Here is a 23,293-nt window from a genome sequence, read left to right as displayed (position 1 = left end):
TCATTGTGCCCTGCACAGATTCAAGGCACCCTGTGCCAGGCGCAACAAAGCAGCCCCAAAACATAACCGAGCCTCCTCCATGTTTCACTGTAGGTATGGTGTTCTTTTCTTTGAAAGCTTCATTTTTTCGTCTGTGAACATAGAGCTGATGTGACTTGCCAAAAAGCTCCAGTTTTGACTCATCTGTCCAAAGGACATTCTCCCAGAAGGATTGTGGCTTGTCAATATGCATTTTAGCAAATTCCAGTCTGGCTTTTTTATGTTTTTCTGTCAAAACTGGAGTCCTCCTGGACTCCAAAAAGCGACGGATGGTGCGATCAGAAACTGACGTACCTTCACCTTGGAGTTCAGCTTGTATCTCTTTGGCAGTTATCCTTGGTTCTTTTTCTACCATTCGCACTATCCTTCTGTTCAATCTGGGGTCGATTTTCCTCTTGCGGCCGCGCCCAGGGAGGTTGGCTACAGTTCCATGGACCTTAAACTTCTTAATAATATTTGCAACTGTTGTCATAGGAACATCAAGCTGCTTGGAGATGGTCTTGTAGCCTTTACCTTTACCATGCTTGTCTATTATTTTCTTTCTGATCTCCTCAGACAACTCTCTCCTTTGCTTTCTCTGGTCCATGTTCAGTGTGGTGCACACAATGATCCCAAACAGCACAGTGACTACTTTTCTCCATTTAAATAGGCTGAATGACTGATTACAAGATTGGAGACATGTGTGCTACTAATTAAAGAAACTAATTGGTTTGAAATATCACTATAATCCAATTATTTATTATCTTTTCTAAGGGGTACCAACAAATGTGTCCAGGCCATTTTAGAATATCTTTGTAGAATAAGCAATAATTCATCTCTTTTCACAGCTTCTTTGCTTTATTCTATGACATACCAAAGGCATGCAAGTAGACATGATAAAATAGCTTTTAATTTCATCACTTTTCAGGAGGAATGAAGCGTTATTTCAATGAGCTGTAAGGGTACCAACAAATTTGAGCATGTCTGTATATAGGACAAAAAGTGATCTCTGATCATTCTCCCTCTATCTCTCTTCCTCCCTCCCCCTTCTCTCTGAATCTCTCATTCTTTCTCACCTCACACAGTTGTATTACTGATATTAAACCAAGAGGAAACCACACTGACTAAAGTAGAAGGGGAGAGAAAAGAAAGATCATTTGAGTTAGTGATATATCGGCAGGGTTACACTCTTTCTTTACATACTTTCTCTTTTCCTCACTGTTATTTTGTATATCTAACTGTATGTGTATTGACAGAGAGATTTTTAATTGGAACTCAGGAAATCTTGTTTTTAATAAAGAAATCTATTTTAAAAGTTGTGTGCATGTTGAAGAGCTGCTTCAATATCCTGAAGAGTGAGGTTCATAATGTTCCTGTTTTGTTTGACTCATTGTTTGAAGATTGAGATTCATGACGCTGCTGTTTTGTTTGACTCATTGTTTGAAGATTGAGGTTCATGACGCTGCTGTTTTGTTTGACTCATTGTTTGAAGATTGAGGTTCATGACGCTGCTGTTTTGTTTGCTGTTCAGAATGTAGGTTTAATCCTTGAAGGGACGGCAGGTTTCTCACACGCCCGCACAGACGAGAGGGGCCTCAGGCAGGCCTGCTGGCTGGCACACTCCATCCTTTTAATGTCTGTAATTTGAACATCTCCTTAACGACTGCAACAGAGCTACAAAATATTTACACAGAAAAACAAAAACACTGTGTGCTGCCTTACAAAATCAGGAAAGTACTGATAAGAGACCGGGCGACGAGAGATAAAAACACAACAGATCCAAACATGAAGACGCTGAACTGAACACTGAGCGCTGGAGAGAGTACACACAAAGCAGAGAGCAGGCACAGGACTGGGAGTCTGTCAGTGGCTGTTCCCCTGTCTCTCTCTCTCTGTCTCTTCATCAGACAGCGAGAGCCATCCACACCAGGAGCGTTATTGAGTAAAACCAGGGAAATAAACCAGGGGTAGAAAGAAGAACTGCAATGAAAAATAGAAATCTAGCCAAACCAATTTTGCCTCTTTCATGTATCTTACTATGTCTTGTACTGTAAGAGACAAGAGACAAGGAAAAGATAAGAGGTAAGAGACTAAGGTAAAAGAATATAAAATATTCAACAGGCTGCCTCACTCATTACACACAAGCGGAACACAGCAATGGCAATGCAAAAAATATATATATTTACACATCACACTGCCTACAACGCAAAACAATCCTTAATCCGTCGTCGTATAATTTATTGACAGAAACAGAAATGATTTGTTTTACTTCAGAGGAGGGTTCTTTTTTTTCTCTTTGCACAGCAATGGTGCCGAATCGTTCCTGCTGCCATTCATTATAAAAGGAGTCTGTTGTACAAGAGCATGGGTGCTTACTTTAAACATTGCTGAGAATTTCAAGAAGTATTTTTTTTACTGTATAATAATTAAAAAAAACAAAAATCTAAATATTGAAAAATCTAACATTTGGCGATTTTAACTGCAGTGGATTAATCTGGAGTCCCGCTGATCTGAACTGGATTCACAGCTCTCAGGGTGACTGCACTGAACTGAATTCAAACCAGATCCCGTCTCAGATCCTGAAGCACAGGATTATTCTGATTTAATTTTTGACCTAATCTTGACCTATTTCGATTTCACGGGTTCAAAAAGCGTATTTTTTTTTTTTTTTTTAACAAACTAAAAGAACCCCTACGAGCTCTCTTTACCTTGCCTCCAACTAGTGTTCTCACTTAGCCTTTCTTTCTTTCACAAACTAATAAAATGTGTTTTTTAAAAAAGAGAAAAGATACAGTGAGACTTTGCTTGAACACAATTCAATCTGCTAGAAAAAAACTACTGTCCTGCTCTGTATAAATAAGCACTGACAACTTTACTGTCACTGTACAGGACAAAATGCAACGAAAAAACACCAAAACACACATCGAAATATATTCCATCCGACTCAACTTGAAAGATTTGAGCCGTGCAGAGATAGTCAGGGAAGTCTCAGTTTATTTCACTACAATTCAGAGCTTGTGATACAATGAAATAACTAATGCCTTCATCAGTGTTACTGAAACCAGAAGAAACAGAGTCAAGCAGACAAGCGTTTGGGCTCTAGTGCCTTCATCAGTGTTACTGAAACTAGAAGAAACTGAGTCAAGCAGACAAGCGTTTGGGCTCTAGTGCCTTCATCAGTGTTACAGACACAGAAGAGTCTAGCAGCGTGACTTTCTTAGTTTCTTCTATTTTTGTGCAGAGTTTCAAAATTGAGTGTTTTTTGAAGTTCTAGATTAAACTACCTTAATATCGCAAGAGCTGCTCAACAAACTAAGAAACACAAGTAAATTGTTATCTAGCACTCACACACACTGATGAAGGCACTAGCAAAGTATCACACAGTTGGATTATACATCTCAGGTATTGTTAACACAGAAATATATGTACATGTGTTATGATTCCTGTTGATTAATGATAGACAAGCTTACACTAAAGTGTTTAATATTTACAATCCCACATCTGTAGAGGAAGTATCTCTGCTCGTCATTTTTTAAACCTCAACCCCCCTTTACTTTAAAAACAAAATGTAACTTTTTTTTTTAACTAAATTCCTAAACAGCGTTATGAATTCACTAATCTATTTCACATAATAAAATATTATTGAACAGATAATCAACATTTACACAAAGAAATGAAACAAAACAAAAAAACATGTTTTATTTTGTTATCATTCACTCCACAGTGCTCAAATTTAGAAATATAAAAGAAAATGGAATTGAATTCAAGGAGACATGTTTCCACTAGAAGTCTTTCTCAATGTCTTCAAATGACTATGTCTGGAAAAAATGTGTTTCTTTTAGTATTTCACTATGATCATTATCCAAACGGTATCACACAATAAATAAATACATGTTGAAACGGGGGGGGGGTCTCAGTGACAGGGAGAGGAGGAGGAGGAGGGGTCTCAGTGACAGGGGGAGGAGGAGTCGTCTAAGTGACATGGAGAGGAGGAGGGGTCTGAGTGACAGGGGGAGGAGGAGGAGGAGGGGTCTGAGTGACAGGAGGAGGAGGAGGGGTCTGAGTGACAGGGGGAGGGGTCTGAGTGACAGGGGGAGGGGTCTGAGTGACAGGGGGAGGAGGAGGAGTCTAAGTGACATGGAGAGGAGGAGGGGTCTGAGTGACAGGGGGAGGAGGAGGAGGGGTCTGAGTGACAGGGGGAGGGGTCTGAGTGACAGGGGGAGGAGGAGGAGTCTAAGTGACATGGAGAGGAGGAGGGGTCTGAGTGACAGGGGGAGGGGTCTGAGTGACAGGGGGAGGAGGAGGAGTCTAAGTGACATGGAGAGGAGGGGTCTGAGTGACAGGGGGAGGAGGAGGAGGGGTCTGAGTGACAGGGGGAGGAGGGGTCTGAGTGACAGGGGGAGGAGGAGGAGGAGGGGTCTGAGTGACAGGGGGAGGGGTCTAAGTGACCGGGGGTGGAGGAGGAGGGGTCTGAGTGACAGGGGGAGGGGGAGGGGTCTAAGTGACCGGGGGTGGAGGAGGAGGGGTCTGAGTGACAGAGGGAGGGGTCTGAGTGGGAGGGTTCTTATCTGTCCGACATATTTGTTGGGGAGAGAGTTAGGAGATGGATATATACATATTTTTACATATAAAAATTTTAAAAAAAACACACGTACACAAATATACAAATTACCAATAATAACAGACAACTGATAGTCATTACAACAATAATAATAAAAAATGAAAACTACATTTTAGAAATCACACTACAAACATGAAATAAGGCTGGGGCTGGCTGGAATTTCAAGATTATTCATTATTTTTATTTAATTTTTTTAGCTATTTACAAGAGATTTTAAAAAATGATTGGATATATATACAGTGCCTTGCAAAAGTATTCAGACCCCTGACCAATTCTCTCATATTACTGAATTACAAATGGTACATTGAAATTTCGTTCTGTTTGATATTTTATTTTAAAACACTGAAACTCAAAATCAATTATTGTAAGGTGACATTGGTTTTATGTTGGGAAATATTTTTAAGAAAAATAAAAAACTGAAATAGCTTGCTTGCATAAGTATTCAACCCCTGTGCTGTGGAAGCCCCCAGTTTACACCGATGAAAGAAATTGCCCTAACGAAGACACAATTACCTTACCATTGGCTTCCACCTGTGAACCATTAAAGTTGCTGTCACATTTTCTGGATAAAAACCCCACTGTTGAAGGATCATTGGTCAGGCTGTGAATCTGAAGGAAAATGAAGACCAAAGAGCATTCTACAGACGTTAGAGATAAAGTAATACAAATGCATAGATTAGGGAAAGGGTACAAAATAATATCCAAGTGTTTGGATATCCCAGTGAGCACAGTTGGATCAATAATCAGGAAGTGGAAGCTGCATCACACCACCCAGGCACTGCCAAGAAAAGGCCGTCCCTCAAAACTCAGCGCTCAAACAAGAAGGAGACTTGTGAGAGAAGCCACAGAGAGGCCAACAAATCACTTTGAAGGAGCTACAGAGTTCAGTGGCTGGGAGTGGAGTAATGGTGCACCAGTCAACCATATCAAGAGCTCTGCAAAACACTGGCCTGTATGGGAGGGTGGCAAGAAAGAAGCCGTTACTCAAAAAGTACCATCTGAAAGCACGTCTGGAGTTTGCCAGAAAGCATAAGAGTGACCCAGCTGCGATGTGGGAAAAGGTTTTGTGGTCAGATGAGACCAAGATAGAGCTTTTTTGGCCAAAACTCAAAGCGCTATGTGTGGCGCAAACCTAACACTGCCCATGCCTCAAGACACACCATCCCTACAGTGAAGTATGGTGGTGGCAGCATCATGCTGTGGGGATGCTTCTCATCAGCAGGGACTGGGCATCTTGTTAAAATTGAAGGAAGAATGGATGGAGCAAAATACAGGGAAATACTGCAAAAGAACCTGCTTCAGTCCGCTAAAAAACTGAAGCTTGGGAGGAAATTCACCTTTCAGCAGGACAATGATCCCAAGCACAAGGCCAAAGCAACATTGGAGTGGCTCAAGAACAAAAAGGTGAATGTCCTACATGGCCCAGTCAAAGTCCTGATCTCAATCCCATTGAGAATCTGTGGCACTATTTGAAAATTGCGGTCCACAAGCGTCGTCCAACCAACCTGAACAACCTGGAGCAAATCTGCCAAGAAGAATGGGCCAAAATCACTCCGACACTGTGTGCAAAGCTGGTACATACTTACCCCAAAAATACTTAAAGCTGTTATTGCAGCGAAAGGTGGCTCTACCAAATATTAATGTGTGGGGGTTGAATACTTATGCAAGCAAGCTATTTCAGTTTTTTATTTTTCTTAAAAATATTTCCCAACATAAAACCAATGTCACCTTACAATAATTGATTTTGAGTTTCTGTGTCTTAAAATAAAATATCAAACAGAATGAAATTTCAATGTACCATTTGTAATTCAGTAATATGAGAGAATTGGTCAATTGCAAGGCACTGTATGTGTATATATATATATATTAGGACTGTCAATTAATCCCAATTAACTTCTGTGATTAATGTGTTCATTTTTTAGGAGATTAATTTTTTTAACACACAATAATCGCACTCCTGTCTTGTCCCTCTTAGTGTACCGTAATTCATTTCCTGCGGCACATTTTCGTGCATGCCAGGATTGAATGAGTGTAGTCATTGTTTGAATATAAAATTAGTCACGGAAATGCATTATGTAGCAAAGCACTCAAACTGTAGGACTTGCGAAGACTTGCGAATGGGAAGTTTATTTTTAAAAATCTTTCTGACGGTTCAAAGTGTCACTTTCTGTCAAAGTGAGTTCCAGTATCACAGAAGTGAATCTAGTCTGCTGTACCACCTGCGTGCTAAACATGCTTTCACTTTTCAAAATACACCTTTTTCTGCTATAGACAACAACAATACAACAACAAACGAAACCCGTCAGATTGGACAGAGCACTCTGCAGACCCGTTAACACTGTAGCTTTGTTTTATTTCAATAACCACATTTATTTTTAAATTATATTATTTACAATTAAGGAGGATATAACTGTTACTCAGTGAATGTTTCGTTTTACTTAGGCAATTTCAAGTTATGAAAAAAAGAGAATTTCAAATTATTATTATTTAAAAACGGCAATGGTGGGAACATCAGTTTATGTGTAAAGGAAACTGATAATTGTAAATGCAGTACAACTTGTAATAAACTGACTCCATTGTGATTTAGCAGTTTGTTCAAACAACAAGAGAATCCAGAAATTGGAAACAGGGTTTTTATGCTGGATGATGGCAATGATGATGATAAACAAACTTAAATGAGATGGATGCAGTAATTGTATCCATGAAATATTTTTGTAAATCACTTGACAGCCCTAATATAAATCGCAATTAATCTTGCGATTACAATTTTTACTCTGAGTTAATCTTGGTTTTAATTGCATATTTAATTGATACAATTACTGATTTCATCAGTGTCAAATTTGTTTTATTATTATTATTATTATTATTATTATTATTATTATTATTATTATTATTATTATCTAAAAAGCAGCCCATCTAAAAACCCTGTTTTCTTATTTCTGGATTCCTATTGTTGGTCCCTCTTCATGACTTGTACAGGAATCCTCGTTATTACAAACTGGGTTTATACAGGAATGTCACTCCCAACGTGCACATGGACTGAATGCCAACATCTAACTGAAATACTTACGAGGCTACTTTCACATGGGACACTGTATCATACTGACATGATGTAGCTTGATGCACAGGCTTGCAGAGATCCTGAATTAAAAAACAAGTTTAGTTTGCTGTTGTATTGTTGTTGTCTATAGCAGAAAAAGGTGTATTTTGAGAAGTGAAAGCATGTTTAGCACGCAGGTGGTACAGCAGACTAGACGCACTTCTGTGATACTGGACTTCACTTTGTATCATGTAGATACAAGTAACCCTCTTTCTATTCAATGAACCATCAGAAAGGTTTTTTTAAATAAACTTCCCATTCATAAGTCCTTCACGTTTAGTGCTTTGCTCCATAATGCAGTTCTGTGACTAACTTTCTATTCAAACGACGGCTGCACTTATTGTGTTGCATTCACTCGAGTATATTCAAATAGTGCCACAGGGAATGAATTACGGTACGCTGAGGGTCAGACAGAGGGCGAATAACGCGCATTAAATGATAGAAAAAAAAATGTATATATATATATATATATATATATATATATATATATATATATATATATATATATATATATATATATATATATATATACATATATACACACACTCACAAATAAAAAGAGGGTAATTTTAACTGAGTCCTGTTAATCTGAACTGGATTCACAGCTCTCAGTGTGAATGTGACCTGAATTCAAACCAGATCCCGTCTCAGTTCCTGAAGCACAGGATTATTCTCTGATTTGATTTTTGATTGCCGGTGTCTATCTTGACCTATGTCCGTTTCATGGGTTCAAACAGCAGTAACTCATACTTTTTTTGAACAAGCAAATCTAATTCAAGCTCTCTTTACCTTCTCAAGTTGTTCTCTGTTTTGTAATAATAAAAGATGTTAAATTATGTTTATTTTCTTTTTTACTGCCCCCCTCACCTTTTTCAGATGTTTGCAATCATTCTGAGAGCTTCTTATTGCCTGTCCCAGATACATGTAACACAGGCTAGATGACCAAAGTCAACATGTGTATATAGCAGTAGGAGCCAGCACCATCTAGTGTGGATTAACCCTTTGCGGTCCATTGTCGGACTGGGTCCGACATTGCAATTATTCCTCACAGGTCCTTTGTCGGACTGGGTCCGACATCATTATAGCAACGCAATAAACGGGTGTTTAGTCGTTTTTTCTCCGGAAAAAGCCGAGAAAACCATTCAATTGCCGAGTGGGAGCGACAGGAGCCGAAACAAGTCGAAGAAAAAAAAAAAAAAAAAGGCGTATCTCATGAATAGTCATACATGGTATCAGGTATCAGATAACGGGGCGGTCATAGTAAACAAGCTGGCTGAGTGCGTCAGCGCACAGAGACTATCATGGACATTTGCAGAGCTTTTTTGAGATGTTATAGTAATAAAATAATGACTTGGATCGCATTATTGAGGAGTTTGGTGATAAAACGAGTGATCCGGAGATGATCGATCGGTATGTACGACTATTATTATTATTTATTTCTTACATAGGTGAACGCTATAGCAAATGAAAGGGTGGGGCGGGGCTGGAGATGCCTAGTGAGTGCTTTGTTGATATGCAGGGCCATTTAAACCCGTTTGACTGTGAAAAAAAATACTTTTAAACAGCGCGTATAAAATTAACTGCGCGTGTGAAAATTAATTAGACCCGGCGTGCCTGACGCGCGATTAATAAATGGACTGCAAAGGGTTCAATTAAAAAAGTGAATCTGAAATTATATTCAGGGATGGAAATACGACTCCTATTGCATAGCAGTTTCACCCACTGGAGGTTTTTAATACAAGCTTGATTAGCCACAGTGTATAGGAGGCTTGGTGGTTAAACAAAGAGGCTTGTTACCAGCTCAGCCACTGACTCACTGTGTGTGACCCTGAGCAAGTCACTTAACCTTCTTCGGATGAGACGTAAAACCGCAAGTGACTCTGCAGCAGCAGTTGTGATGCATAGTTCACCCCCTATTCTTTGTAAGTCGCTTTGGATAAAAAAAAAAAAAGCATCTGCTAAATGACTAATTAATAATAATAATAATAATAATAATAATAATAGGCAACAAGCTTATTAAACTCATAGTAAAACCAGAATGGGAGTCTTATTTCCATCCCTGATATTACAGGTACGGAATGGGTTACCTAGTTATGTTTCTGATCAGCACTGATGGGCTAAATGGCCTAATTTGTAAACGTTTTTATGAAGTTTCCTCTGTCCTGCAGCCTGTTTCAGTCTCCGCCCCCGTGTGTGATGTAGAGGGCGGGGTCAGGCTGGGTGGGTGTGGCATGCTGGTTTCCCTGGTGACTGTGCAGGGAGGAGGCGGTGCCATTGTGGGTGCTGTGCTGCTCTCTCAGGGAAGGGGGCACTGTGGAGCTCTTTATCTGGATGATGCGCGTGTCCATCACCTCACAGTCTATCTGCATCATCACCTCGTACCCGCGAGAGGAGTTATACACAGTCTCTGAGAGAGAGGAATAAAATAACGGCTTTAAACACAGTAACCCAAACCCCTACCATCATAAAGCCCTGAAAAGCCAAGAGCTCAGCCCAGAAAAGTCCCCTCAGCCAGCTGGTCCTGAGCTCACTGCACTGAGCCACACTGACATCAGTCAGCTTCAGTCTGAACATTCACACACACACACACACACACACACACACACTACAGCCTCCAGGGCTAAATAAAACAAACAAGCCAACAAAGCAGAGCCTTCAATAAGAGAAGAGGCAAGAAGATACAGCAAGCTGGGACAGGAGAGTGAGCGAGAGAGGAGAGAGAAGCGAGGGGGGAGTAGATAGAGGGAAGGTGAGAGAGAAGAGGGTGGTAGAGTAAGAATGTCGGAAAGAGAAGGTGAGGGAGAGATGCAGGGAGAGAAAGAGATGGAAAGGTGAGGGAGAGAGACATAGAGGGGTGAGGGGTGATGTTTTCAGGGTGCATTGGTTAGGTACCGTTGTGTGCCATGGCTGGCATGACGAGAGACATCTTGGGGCGCGAGGTCTTGTTGTGACTGATAGCGGGGAGCAGCAGGTGATCCTGGGGGAACACAGCACAGGAATTAGAGACACACAGGACTGCAATGCACCGGACTAAACTGTCCCTCCTTCATGGGAGACACTTTATAAACAGATCTTTCTTCTCCCGCGCTCACCTTAGTGAAATTAATACAAATGTTTGGTTACTATCATGGTTCCCGGAAATAGAAATGTAACATTTACCGTCTGGGTGTTTACCTCCTGAAGACCCGAGTCCTGAATATTGACATGCCAAAGCTGCTCTCTGAGCCAGTGACACAGTCATGACCCGCCCCCGAGGGCACAAAAGCACTGAGCTCACAGATCTCAGTGCCATTTTTTCCTTCAAGCCTGCTGCAATCAAGTACGAAATGTAACCATTACCATATGGTTGAGTGTGCCAAAGCCGTCGCAAGGGCAAGATTGCAGACTGGCTGGAATACTCTATTCCTGTGTTGTAAGGGTCGACTGAAAAGCCACTCTTAACACTCTAGTTAACACTCTAGTTCCAGTAAAGGTATGGGGAGTAGCCCAACCCGCTGCATTGCAAATGACCCTGACAGATGCACCCTGGAATAAAGCCCACGAAGTTGCCATGCCCATGGGGGAATGGTCAGTGAGCTTTTCTGGAGGGGGCAAGGCCAGCTCATAGGCAGTCCTGACCGTGTCTGCTATCCACTTGGACAGCCGCTGCTTAGACAGGGCTTCGCCCCATAGCAGAGAAAAATTTGTTCTGACTGCCAACAACATTTCGTCCTATCAACGTACTACTCCAGGGCCTGCACTGGGCAGAGCACATGGAGCTGTCGCTCACTGTCAGACTGGAAAGGAGGTGGATGGAAAGACTCCAATTCCACAGACTGGTTGACATGGAATGCCGAGATCGTCTTCGGAAAAAAGGCAGGATTGGTACGGAGTGTAACCTTTGTCCTGGCCCCTGTAAAAATTAAGCAAGCTTTCGCTATCGAGAATCCCTGCATCTCACTCACCCGCTTTGCAGAGGTGATAGCGAGCAAGAAAGCCACTTTAAATGATAAAAATTTCAGCTCCTGAATGCAAGGGCTCAAATGGAGGCTTCATGAGTGCATTAAGCACCACGATTAGCCTCCAGCAAGTAACAATGTCCTTCATAGGCGGCTGAAGCCACCGAGTCCCTTTCAAACATTGCCCCGCCAGGAAGTGAGCTCCTGGGGCGACCAAGTCAGTTTTGACGGGGCAAGCTGAAATAGCTGCCAGGTAGACCTTTAACGTGGAGGGGGCTTTCCCCTCGTCAAACAGGTCCTGCAAAAATGATCACTGCCATGGGACAGGCCGTGGGGTCAAACCCACGAGGCAGACACCATGTCTAGAAAACATCCCACTTGTGCCCATACTGAGAACGCATGGACGCTGCTCTGGCATTCTGTAGGGTGTCAATGACCCTATTAGAAAGCTCTAGGCGACTCAAATGCTGCCATTCAGGGGCCAGACACAGAGCTGCATGAATAAGCAGGTTGCGGTGCTTGGGCAGTCTCCACGGCTGGCCGCTCAGGAGCTGCGGTCCTGCACAGTTCGGCCCGGCAGCTGCTCTTGCTGCACGAGGACCATGTTGCAGACAGGCCTGCGCGTGGTGTCTGTAAAACACACAACACACAAAGAGAAAAAACTCAACAAAAAACAGTCATTAATAAGGCTGTAAGAAAATTGAGATTTTTTTTATGAAGAAGTTGCGTCCCCTGTGTATTAAAGTTGTGGTTTCATGAATATAAACATGCATATATACCTGATTTCAAGATGGATTTGTGTTCATTTGTTCAAAAACAACAAGAAAAAAACACACAACTAGATAACCAGAACATAAGTTATTAAGACTCCCTCTTCATCACCATTTGAAATAAAACGTTTTACACTGTGTTTCATTAAAAGTGAAGAGTTGCAGCTGACAATACTGACACGTAACATACGGTACTTGCATAACACAAGGCCACAGCAGGACATAACAAGCAACAGGCTGCAGTGCACACAATACACGTAATTAGTAAAAACTACTACAATGACTAGTTTAAATATCACATATAATTGTGTAAAAACAGAATAATTGTGAAATATATACAGATAAAAGCAACAATGTACTTATCTGAACAAGGCTCTCCCATCGGGTCAGTCTTCAAAGGAAAAATGGCACTGAGATCTGTGAGCGCAGTGCTTTTGTGCCCTCGGGGGCGGGTCATGACTGTGTCACTGGCTCAGAGAGCAGCTTTGGCATGTCAATATTCAGGATTCGGGTCTTTAGGAGGTAAATACCCAGACGGTAATGGTTACATTTCGTACTGAAAGGGTACAGTTTTTCCCTCCTCACCCTCATGAATGACACTACATAGGTGTCCTGTCCTCTCCTCCCTCCCTCTCTCTCTCTCTCCCTCCTTCTCTCTCTCCCTCTCCTCCTCCCTCTCTCCTCTGCCCCTACACCCCCTCCCCCCTCTCTCACCCTCCTGAATGACACCACATAGAAAGTGTCCTCTCTGCGGTCGATGGCTTCCATGAAGTCCTGGTGCCTGGGCTGGAGTCCGGGGTAGAGCTGCAGCTGACTGGAGGGGACTCTGAGCAGAGAGAGGGAGGGTTTATATTAGTATGCCTAAGCGCCGAACCATCAAGTCCACAGCTAGTGTACTCCCAGCAAATACTTAACCCAAAGTGGCAGAGCACTAGATGGACTGGCTCTCACTCCTATATAGACACTGGGTGATCTAGTCCTTGTTACATATCTATGGCAGGCAGCTAGAACTGAAGAGCAGCTCCTGATCTCAGTTAAACAGGGATGGAAGGAAGTCCCCTGCAGAGCATCATCCACTGCAGCCTTTACTACCAGCTTGATTAGCCACAGTCTACAGGTAAGACGTCCAGGTCTATCTCATTAAACTCCTAGTAAAACCAGGAATGGATCAAACTGCTATGCAATGGGAGTCTTATTTCCATCCGTGTCAAAGCACCCTAACAGGGACATTCAAGTGATTCCAATAAAAACATCATAAAATGGTAAGCGGACAGTATAAGTCAATGTGATTTGACATGCTGCTCATTGTGGTGTACAGACCTTTATAAATCATGGTCATAATATCCAGTCATCTTGTCTTATCTTTCCTCTCAATTTTTCAATCTCCTCCTCCTCCTCCTCCTCCATTCATTCATTCATTCTCTCTCTCGCTCTCTCTCACCTGTCAAGCGTCCTCTGTGGATGTACTGGAAGGTATCTTGCCAGGTTAATCTTCCTCTGCTGGGCTTTCTGTAACACACAGCAAGATCAGTAACAGAGCTGAGCTGCGTACAACACTCACAGACAGTGTGCATTGTTAGTGTTGTACGTTATTGTTATTGTTAATGTACAGTGTTGGGGAGTTACAGTTCTGCAGTGTATAATGTACAGTGTTGAGGAGTTACAGTTCTGCAGTGTATAATGTAGTGTTGGGGAGTTACAGTTCTGCAGTGTATAATGTAGTGTTGGGGAGTTACAGTTCTGCAGTGTATAATGTACAGTGTTGGGGAGTTACAGTTCTGCAGTGTATAATGTAGTGTTGGGGAGTTACAGTTCTGCAGTGTATAATGTACAGTGTTGGGGAGTTACAGTTCTGCAGTGTATAATGTAGTGTTGGGGAGTTACAGTTCTGCAGTGTATAATGTACAGTGTTGACGGGATACCTGAGCTATCTTGGCTTTCTTTGCCCTGGGGCTTTTTTCTCCTTTCTTGCGGTTGATCTGGTGCCTGTGGACCCAGCCCCTCAGCTCATCAGCCAGCCTGTAAGCAAACAAGAAGAAAAAGGGTGAAACTAGGGACAAGAGCAGAAACTGGGATCCTGGCTGATCCCAGCCCAGACACGGGCCAGGGGGCATTCATCAACCGGCCTGCAACTCATGCAAATGTGTGGTCCCTTTGTGCAACTATTCAGCAACAATTACAGGACAGCAGAAAGATCCGAGTGACTTCAAAAGGGGCACAACAGCCAAGCTAATTCTGGATAATATCCAGGTGTTTAATTACATCTGAGGGGAGGCAGGAAGGGAGGTAGGCAGGCAGGAGGCTGTACCTGAGAGACTCGGTCCGGTTGAACTGCCGGCAGTCTGTGGAGGTGAAGAGCCGGTCGATGTCTCTGAGAACAAGGTCCTTCACATCCGAGAACGCAGCCGTCACATTCCTGAGAGGAACAACGCAGAGAAGAATGAATGGATAAATAGATGAATCAATACACACCCACCCACACGCACACACCAACAAACAACAAGGAAATGAACCTGTGCATGCACGCACACACAGGGGGTCCTCATAATCACTAACTGTTGCAATCTGAAACATCTTGTCACGGAGTGACCCCAAAACCCGTCTTCCCTTGTACAACTTGCGAGCACCTTTTTTGAGTCAAAGGTATATGCGGTATAAATGTCTGACTCTTTGATAGAAGCAGCTTAATTTATTTAAGGTTTGCCCACTGATGATGGGAATGAGAATGTAGAGATGGAAGCCCAGCTAACAAGACTGAAGTTTTGCAGGTATCAAGTAAATGCCCTGGTTGCCCACACCTATGATGTAAAACGTTGGATGCACAGGCCTGCTGTGGTGTTCACAGAGCCACTTCGAGCTGAGCCAGGAGGAGAATTTGAATCTTGGTGTGAACAAGCTGACTTACTGGATATGGATTGGATGCTATAGAATGAAATACATTGCTAATAGTAATGTTGTTGGATCCTGTATTTTGTATCCCTTTGACTAAGTCTGTGTAAGGTCTGAAAAAGAGAGCTCCTGGTATCAAAAGGTCAGGCCGACCTGCTGAAAGTTCCAAACCTCCCTTATCAGGCAAAAGCATCTTTTTTAATTAGCCTTAAAACATTCTGATCCAGCGAGTGCAGAATGGCAACCTCTATGGAACAGAATTAGCCAGAAGCAATTGAACTAGGTTTGATTATAGTAAGAAAAAACAAAAGTACTTAAATAAGAAACTTAATATAATAACATTAAGTAAATGTATGAGCAGTCCTACGTTTTAATATTCAAGGTTGTATTTATTGCTAAGCAGGTGCCTAATTAAAAATTAACCTCTTGCCTTCTGTGTATACCAATGGAGTAAAATACTATTACAATGTACAAGAGATTGCTATATTGAATTATCTGAATTAGAAATACATGTTATAAAATCATTATAAACTGTAACTTTACATATGCAGTGAACTTATTTTGTAACCTCGTCCTCACCTGCCTGTAGTAAAAGCAGTGTTGAAGAGGACTCATTGGTTTTGGTCGATGAAGATGGGAATTTTTGATGGTCAGCGATTTAAAAGCCAAGATCCTCTCTATAATGAGCGATCTCGTTAATATTAACGAATGAAATACCTTTCAGATAACAGAAGATAGGAGTTTATATTAAAATAAACAGAAATGAATTTGAACCTGGCAAGAAGAGATGGAGGCACAGAGCGTAGAATGGTTTTACTGAATTAAGCTAAAGATTGGTTTAAAATAATGAGTATTAGAAAATGCTTACAGTAGTGTCTCATATTAATCAACACTGAAAACTGGCAAAAAGCTAGGATGTCTTAAAACCTGCTTCAACAGGATTTTGTATGAAACTATAAAACTATTACATTCTAAAATGTTAACAACAGATGAAAATAACTGGACCTTCCATTAAAAGCTTAAATGACTTCATAACAGATCAATGGAGTAAAATAAAATTACTGAAGTATCTGAATTGGAAATACATATTATAAAGTCATTTAAAGTTAAACTGCTGAAAGAACATATTAAAAGTTTATAATTACAGATGCTTGACACTGACAATGTTGTAGACAAATTGCTAAAACACATCTGAGATAATGTTCATTTAATTTAATCAGTTTAAGAATTAGTTCAGTTTCTGTTTCCAACTAAACAAAAAGTCTTTAGACATTATAATATAAATTAAACCAAAGAATATAAATGTTTAGTTTATATAAAGGTTTTTACTGCAAATGAAAAAAAAACCAGGAACTGTTAGGTTTGAATATAAGACAATAAAGTGTAAACTGTATTTAATAATTTTAGTACACCGTAGACTTATTAAATAATTAAATTAATAGCCTCGCTTCTATCTGCCTGCAGCAGAGCGGTGCTGAGCTGGAAAGTCAAAGTGAGATTTATTTGTCGTCAGTAGTTTTGAATCAATGGCCTTTCTATAATGAGCAAAATTAACTCTCTTCATTACATCATAGAAATTAGTGAAAACTTGGCAGCCGAAGCGAGCATTTCATTTAAATTAGAAAAGTTGTCTACAGCATCAGTTCTTATCAGGTAGCGACTTAATTGGGAAAATGTTTGAAAGCGGTGAATTTGGAAAAGCGCTTACAGTGGAGTTTCATATTAATTAAAAACTAGTCTTGGCAAGTAACAGAGTGTCTGAAACCTGCTTGTGTAGGCAATTTTTTTAGAAACAGAGGTCAGGCTTGGTCCAAGAATGGCTCAGTTAAATAAGGCTATTATATTTAACATGTTCATTATAGCTTAAATTTAAATGAAAATAACTGAACTAACCACTGTATGATCAGTGTTTTTATTCAAAGGCTTATGACAAACCCCTAGTCTTTGTCCAATATTTTGTTAACACACATTTGTATATGAAAATAAAGTAAACTGAACATGTAATAAGAACATAAGAAAGTTTACAAACGAGAGGAGGCCATTTAACCCATCTTGCTCATTTGGTTGTTAGTAGCTTGTTGATCCCAGAATCTCATCAAGCAGCTTCTTGAAGGATCCCACGGTGTCAGCTTCAACAACATTACTGGGGAGTTGGTTCCAGACCCTCACAATTCTCTGTGTAAAAAAGTGCCTCATATTTTCTGTTCCGACTGCCCCTTTATCTAATCTCCATTTGTGACCCCTGGTCCTTGTTTCTTTTTTCAGGTCCAAAAAGTCCCCTTTTAGGATTTTGAATGCTTGAATCAGATCACCACGTAGTCTTCTTTGTTCAAGACTGAATAGATTCAATTCTTTTAGCCTGTCTGCATACGACATGCCTTTTAAACCTGGGATCATTCTGGTTGCTCTTCTTTGCACTCTTTCTAGAGCAGCAATATCCTTTTTGTAACGAGGTGACCAGAACTGAACACAATATTCTAGGCGAGGTCTTACTAATGCATTGTAAAGTTTTAAAGGAGGTAATGTGGTATACTGCTCAGAGGAAATATATTGTAGACCCAGGTTAATATAATCACACAAAAAGTTGATGTATATATAAAACATAATCTCTTTTAATACACATATAAACTTGTATCGTATTGTAATGTACTTGGTAGCAAGGATCCTGTAAACTTTGGTTCACCTGACTTTTTAGAGAAAGGAGGGGTTGACAAATGAGAACTATGTGTTTGGAAAGAAGTTATATCCAATTAATTTTGAATATTGTTATATAGCTCCAATTAGTTTTGAAAAGAGTTGACCGGATCCTTCTAGAATATATCATTAACTCAAAGAACTGTCAAGGCAGATTGATGATCAGATTTAATTGGGACTCCTGATGTATTCAATGGAGGGAAAATCCTATATAAGCCCAGAACAAGACCCCATTCGATACCATTGAACTTGATCTTGCAAGCTGACGTGGTCCTTGCTCTGAGGGTCTCTGAAAAACTGATTGTTGTTTGTTTGAAGTCAAGTCTGCCTTTTGAAGACAGTTCTTATTTTTCAATATATCCTACACTACACTTCCATATACTGGAAGGTAACCACATATTTGAATGTATATCTCGTTTATATTAGATGCACTGCTATAAGGTATAGGATTTATATTTTAGCTGTGGAGAGTGATGTATTGTATGTTGTAGGACGTAGCTGTGGGCGCTTCAGCTTTTTGCATTTTATAGCCTGAAGGCTAAGCATATGATAACCATATCTGTATTACTGTATTGAAGTACTAATGCTGTTAAACCTGTAAAAGCACTGGATCACCCAGACTGCTTATTACTTGGGATTTACGATGGTCTGCACAACCAACCAATCCAATTTTTAAAGCACTTAATAAACCGAAGAGCACTACTACTGCTCTGATATATGTATAAAAAGTATGTGCAATTCTGACAATCTATAAGAACATAAGAAAGGTTACAAAATGAGAGGAGGCCATTCGGCCCATCTTGCTCGTTTGGTTGTTAGTAGCTTATTGATCCCAGAATCTCATCAAGCAGCTTCTTGAAGGATCCCAGGGTGTCAGCTTCAACAACATTACTGGGGAGTTGGTTCCAGGTGACTGGGAGTGTGTGATAAAAGACTGGTGAAGATCGGTGCAAAAATCAAGGCAGTGACGTTGTTCAGCATATAGAGCATGATAGACAGACGGACGGACGGACGACACGATCAGGCAAAGTCCTAACCGTGTGTGACATTGCTAGCTGCGTGACACTGCTAGTTTATGCACTGGCTGCAAAAGCATTTATGATCTTGAACATTTAACATTTATTACTATAAAATCTGTACAGCATTTCCTGTTCTGTAATTGAGAGGAACGGTAGTTCCTCATGCCAAGTTATCAGCGAACTGCCAGTGATGAGACTCTATACAGCACGGACAGGTTACGTGTTTTCAGGGTATTGGCGCAGCCAAAAGCACCATTCCACTTTTAATTTGTAGGTGAAAAGTAGGGGTGCACCGATACATCGGTTGGTTATCGGTTATAGCCAATAATGTTTACCGATATTTATGCGGTGACGTATAAACCGTGAGACAAGAATATATTCGCTATAGTGTATAAGTGCGCTCTCTGTCAGTTGCAAGTATGTCTAAATTAAGGAGTACAGTTTGGAATTTTTTTTAAGTGCCTGTAAAGAACTCCAAAACAGCTGACTGCAAGCTATGTGGTGCAAATATTTCACGTGGTGGCAACAGCAGTAAAGATTTCAACACAGCAAACTTAATTCATCACCTCAAGACGCGCCATGCCCCTGAATACAAGAACTACTTAAAGGCTACGGAAAAAAAAGAGGGGGAGGAAAGAACTGTGCCGAAGCAACTATCACTACATGTAACACTTAAACGTACACAAAAATTTGGAAGTGGGGATGCCAGGGCTAAAGAAATTACAACTCGTTGAACCCTTTGTGGTTCTATGTCAGACCTGGTCCGACATTGCAATTTTCCCTTTCCGGTCCAATGTCAGACCCTGTCCGACAGCATCAATAAGACGTAAAAAACAGGTCTTGAGTCGCTTTTTCTCTGGAAAAAGCAGAGAAAACTATTCACTGGCCGAGTGAGACCGATAGGAGCAGGAAAAAAAAAAAAAAAAAAGGGGGCGGATCTGAGCAATACACTTAACCCCGGCACCACACAGATAACACGGACATAAAAACACAATATAGCTGCTTCTGCATCCAGCGCTCAAAGACTATCACAGACATCTGCCAAGCTTTTTGAGATGTTCTAGTAATAAAATAATGACTTGGATCGCATTATTTAGGAGTTTGTGATAAAACGAGTCATCAGGAGATGATTTATCAGTATGCACGACTATGAAGAGGTATGTGAAAAATACAGCGAACAAGGGGTGGGGCGGGGCTGGAGATGCAGTACTGAGTGTCCTGTTGATATGCAGTGCCTTTTAAACCTGTTTTACTGTGAAAAAAATACTTTTAAAACAGTGCATCTAAAATAAACTGCACGTGTGAAAATAAATTGGACCTGACTCGCCTGAGACGTGCTGGATAAATGGACTGCAAAGGGTTCATGGAATTTATAGCTCTGAATGATCAGCCATTTTCTGTTGTACAAGATACTGGATTTCGCCATCTCATTGAATGCCTTGAGCCTCGTTACACACTGCCCAGTAGAAAGTTTATGTCTGAGACTGCACTTCCTGAGCTCTACAGTGTTGTTTTAAAACAAATACAGACACTGGTTGAAGATGATCATGTATCAGCACTAAGCTTTATGACAGACATTTGGAGCTCTGATGTGTCGCCAATGTCAATGCTGAGTTTATAGACGTGAATTTCAATTTCGTAGGGCAGTACTAAAGGCACAGGAGCTCAGCACTTCCCATACAGCGGAGGCTATTTCAATAGCATTTGATAATATGTTTGCAGCATGGAAAATTCTGAAGGAAAAAATTCCGTTATCAGAGATAATGCAAGAAACATAGCAAAGGCTATGCAAGAGTCCAGTTTACCAAGTTTACCTTGTGTAGCACATACACTCCAGCTTGTTGTGAATGAAGGACAGTTATCGCAGTGCAGCGTGTCCGATTTACTGGCAGCGTCACGAAAAATTGTTGGGCACTTTAAACACTCTGTGTTGGCGTATTCTCGTCTTCAAAGGGTGCAGGCGTTGCTCGGAATGCCTTTGAAGAGGTTACAGCAGGACGTACAGACAAGTTGGAACAGCACGCACTACATGCTGCAAAGCCTTTGGGAGCAGAAGCCTGCGCTTGGAGCATATGCTGCTGACCATGAAATCCCCACAACTCACTGTACAGCAGTGGGGGATGATGGAAAAAATAGTGATAGTTCTAGCACCATTTGAAGAACTAACTTGTGAACTGAGTTCATCCTTGGCCTCTGCTTCTGACGTCATCCCTTCCATCGTAGCTTTAAAACGGCTTTTGAGGAAAAGTTTCAGATTCAGACCAAGGAGTAAAGACTATTAAACAGACTTTGCTGGAAGCCTTGGAAACACACTTTGAGAAAATTGAAATTGAACCTCTCTACTGCGTTGCAACCCTGCTGGACCCAAGATACAAGGACAGGTACTTCACTGGTAATGACAAAAAGCTGCTGACTACACAAATGCTGGTAACACACCTGGAAAACATGCAAGCCTTAACGAAGCCTGCTTCGAAGAAACCAAAGGAAGCAGATGACTGCACTACAAAACCCAGCCACAACCTACGTTTGATGTACGATGAGATATTGGAAGAAAGAACCGGTGGGGTAGTAACTGATGCTATAAACAGTAGTGTTATGCTTCAGAAACAAAGCTACCTGAGCGAGCCCACACTTCAAAGAAGTGGAGATAAGCTAAAATACTGGGAAACCAACAATGGTAGTTTTCCCATTCTAGATGAATCTGCACGGAAGTTTCTGTCTGCCCCCTGCAGTAACGTTGACAGTGAACAGCTGTTCAGTGCAGCTTCGCATACTGTGGACGAGAAGAGAAACAGGCTAATGTGTGAAAAAGCAGAAATGCTACTTACTATTTGTTAAAACCTTCCACTCACTCAATAATGCTAAATATATGAGTAAGCTATTGTATGCCAGAGGCAAGAATGTAAATCGGATACAGAGATATATATAAATATTAACATTCCTTTAGCAAAATGTTAAAGTGGCTAATCTATCTATCTATCTATCTATCTATCATTGCTGTTGTTTTTGTGATGACTAGTATACACTGTTTTTATTTTGTAATTGTAACACCTTAATCTAGATTTAAAGCCTGTTCATCTTGAAGGCAAAAGTGTTTTGATTTGGCCATTTTTTTTCTGCATTTGTTTTAAAAGTAAAAGTTTAAAAGCTCATATTTGTGTGGATTTTTGCTTCCAAATGTATCTAGAAGCAGTAAGGCAAAAATAAAAGTGTGCACGTTTTATAAATGCAAACAAAAAACTTCAGTTCATTTACTTTAGTATTTTGAAATGACTTGCACTATTACTTAATATTATATCGATATCGGCCCATATGGTTGGGTCTTCATCGGTTATCGGTATCGGCCCAGAAAATCCTTATCGGTACACCCCCAGAGAAAAGTAGGAGAAAAAGTCAATACCTGTCATACAGTAAGAGAAATAAGTCACCAAGTAAGGTAAAAATGTCCATCTCCTCCTCCTCCTCCTCCCAACGTATTTTTTTGCAGACCCCAGGGAGTTTTAATCCACACATATGTATATTGCAGGACATCCGAGTTTAATGACAATTAACTTGCTTTGTCAACATGGAAATATACTAGGGAACGCACTTATTGTGATGTCTATATCATTTATATTAAATCATTTGTTTCTGTTTTAAAATGGAACATTTGCCTGCAAAAAATATCTTTCTTTATATAAATATAAAAAAAAGGTCTGGTATACGTGGGATTTGAATCTATAACGTGTTGTGTTATTATCAGTGCTACACGATTAGCTGAGAAAACAAGCAGTATTTTGAAAGATGAAGTCAGCCAGCTGAGATTCTAGGGACTATATTGGAGATTTTTTCGAATCATCATTCTGAAAAATGTTGGTTTCCTGTCAGTGTGACGCTCATTGTGGTCCCTACTGGCGCAAGGAAGTACGGTTCCTTTTGATACTGGTTGATGAGAGTAACGCTATTTGTGGTCCCCACTGGACAAAAAGGAATGTTAATTTCTGAGAATTAGCTAATAATGCTGAAGCCTATATATTTGGTAAAAAGTAAAACATTAATAAATATTGAAATAAATTAATACATAAATCAATACATAGACATTTATTTATCTATCTTGATATTTATTTATTTATTTTTCACTATCAGATATAAATAAACACTGCCATTTAATACTGTATGAAACAAAAATAAATATTCAACAGACCTTGTTCAATTGTACACTAGCAAAGATTTTTGTACATTTTGTCATCATGCTTTCATATATT

At 40.5% G+C, this 23,293-nt stretch overlaps 1 protein-coding gene across 1 annotated transcript in view; it reads right to left on the bottom strand.

Annotated features, from left to right (window-relative positions):
- Positions 1-3,692: 3,692 nt before the first annotated feature.
- LOC117964835 (cyclic AMP-dependent transcription factor ATF-6 beta-like) overlaps positions 3,693-23,293 on the bottom strand; it is a 40,357-nt gene continuing 20,756 nt past the window's right edge. Inside the window, exons 9-14 of the mRNA XM_059019613.1 lie at positions 14,756-14,863; positions 14,370-14,466; positions 13,889-13,956; positions 13,162-13,273; positions 10,632-10,716; positions 3,693-10,146 (exon numbers count right to left, since the gene is read on the bottom strand). Of these exons, the coding sequence (XP_058875596.1) occupies positions 9,914-10,146; positions 10,632-10,716; positions 13,162-13,273; positions 13,889-13,956; positions 14,370-14,466; positions 14,756-14,863 (703 nt within the window). The 3' untranslated portion in view covers positions 3,693-9,913. The remainder of the gene's footprint in view (positions 10,147-10,631; positions 10,717-13,161; positions 13,274-13,888; positions 13,957-14,369; positions 14,467-14,755; positions 14,864-23,293) is intronic.

The sequence above is a fragment of the Acipenser ruthenus genome, unplaced genomic scaffold, assembly GCF_902713425.1.
Source record: "Acipenser ruthenus unplaced genomic scaffold, fAciRut3.2 maternal haplotype, whole genome shotgun sequence".
NCBI lineage: Eukaryota > Metazoa > Chordata > Actinopteri > Acipenseriformes > Acipenseridae > Acipenser > Acipenser ruthenus.
The sequence above is the reverse complement of the archived record's forward strand: the minus strand, read 5'-3'. Positions and strand labels throughout refer to the sequence as shown.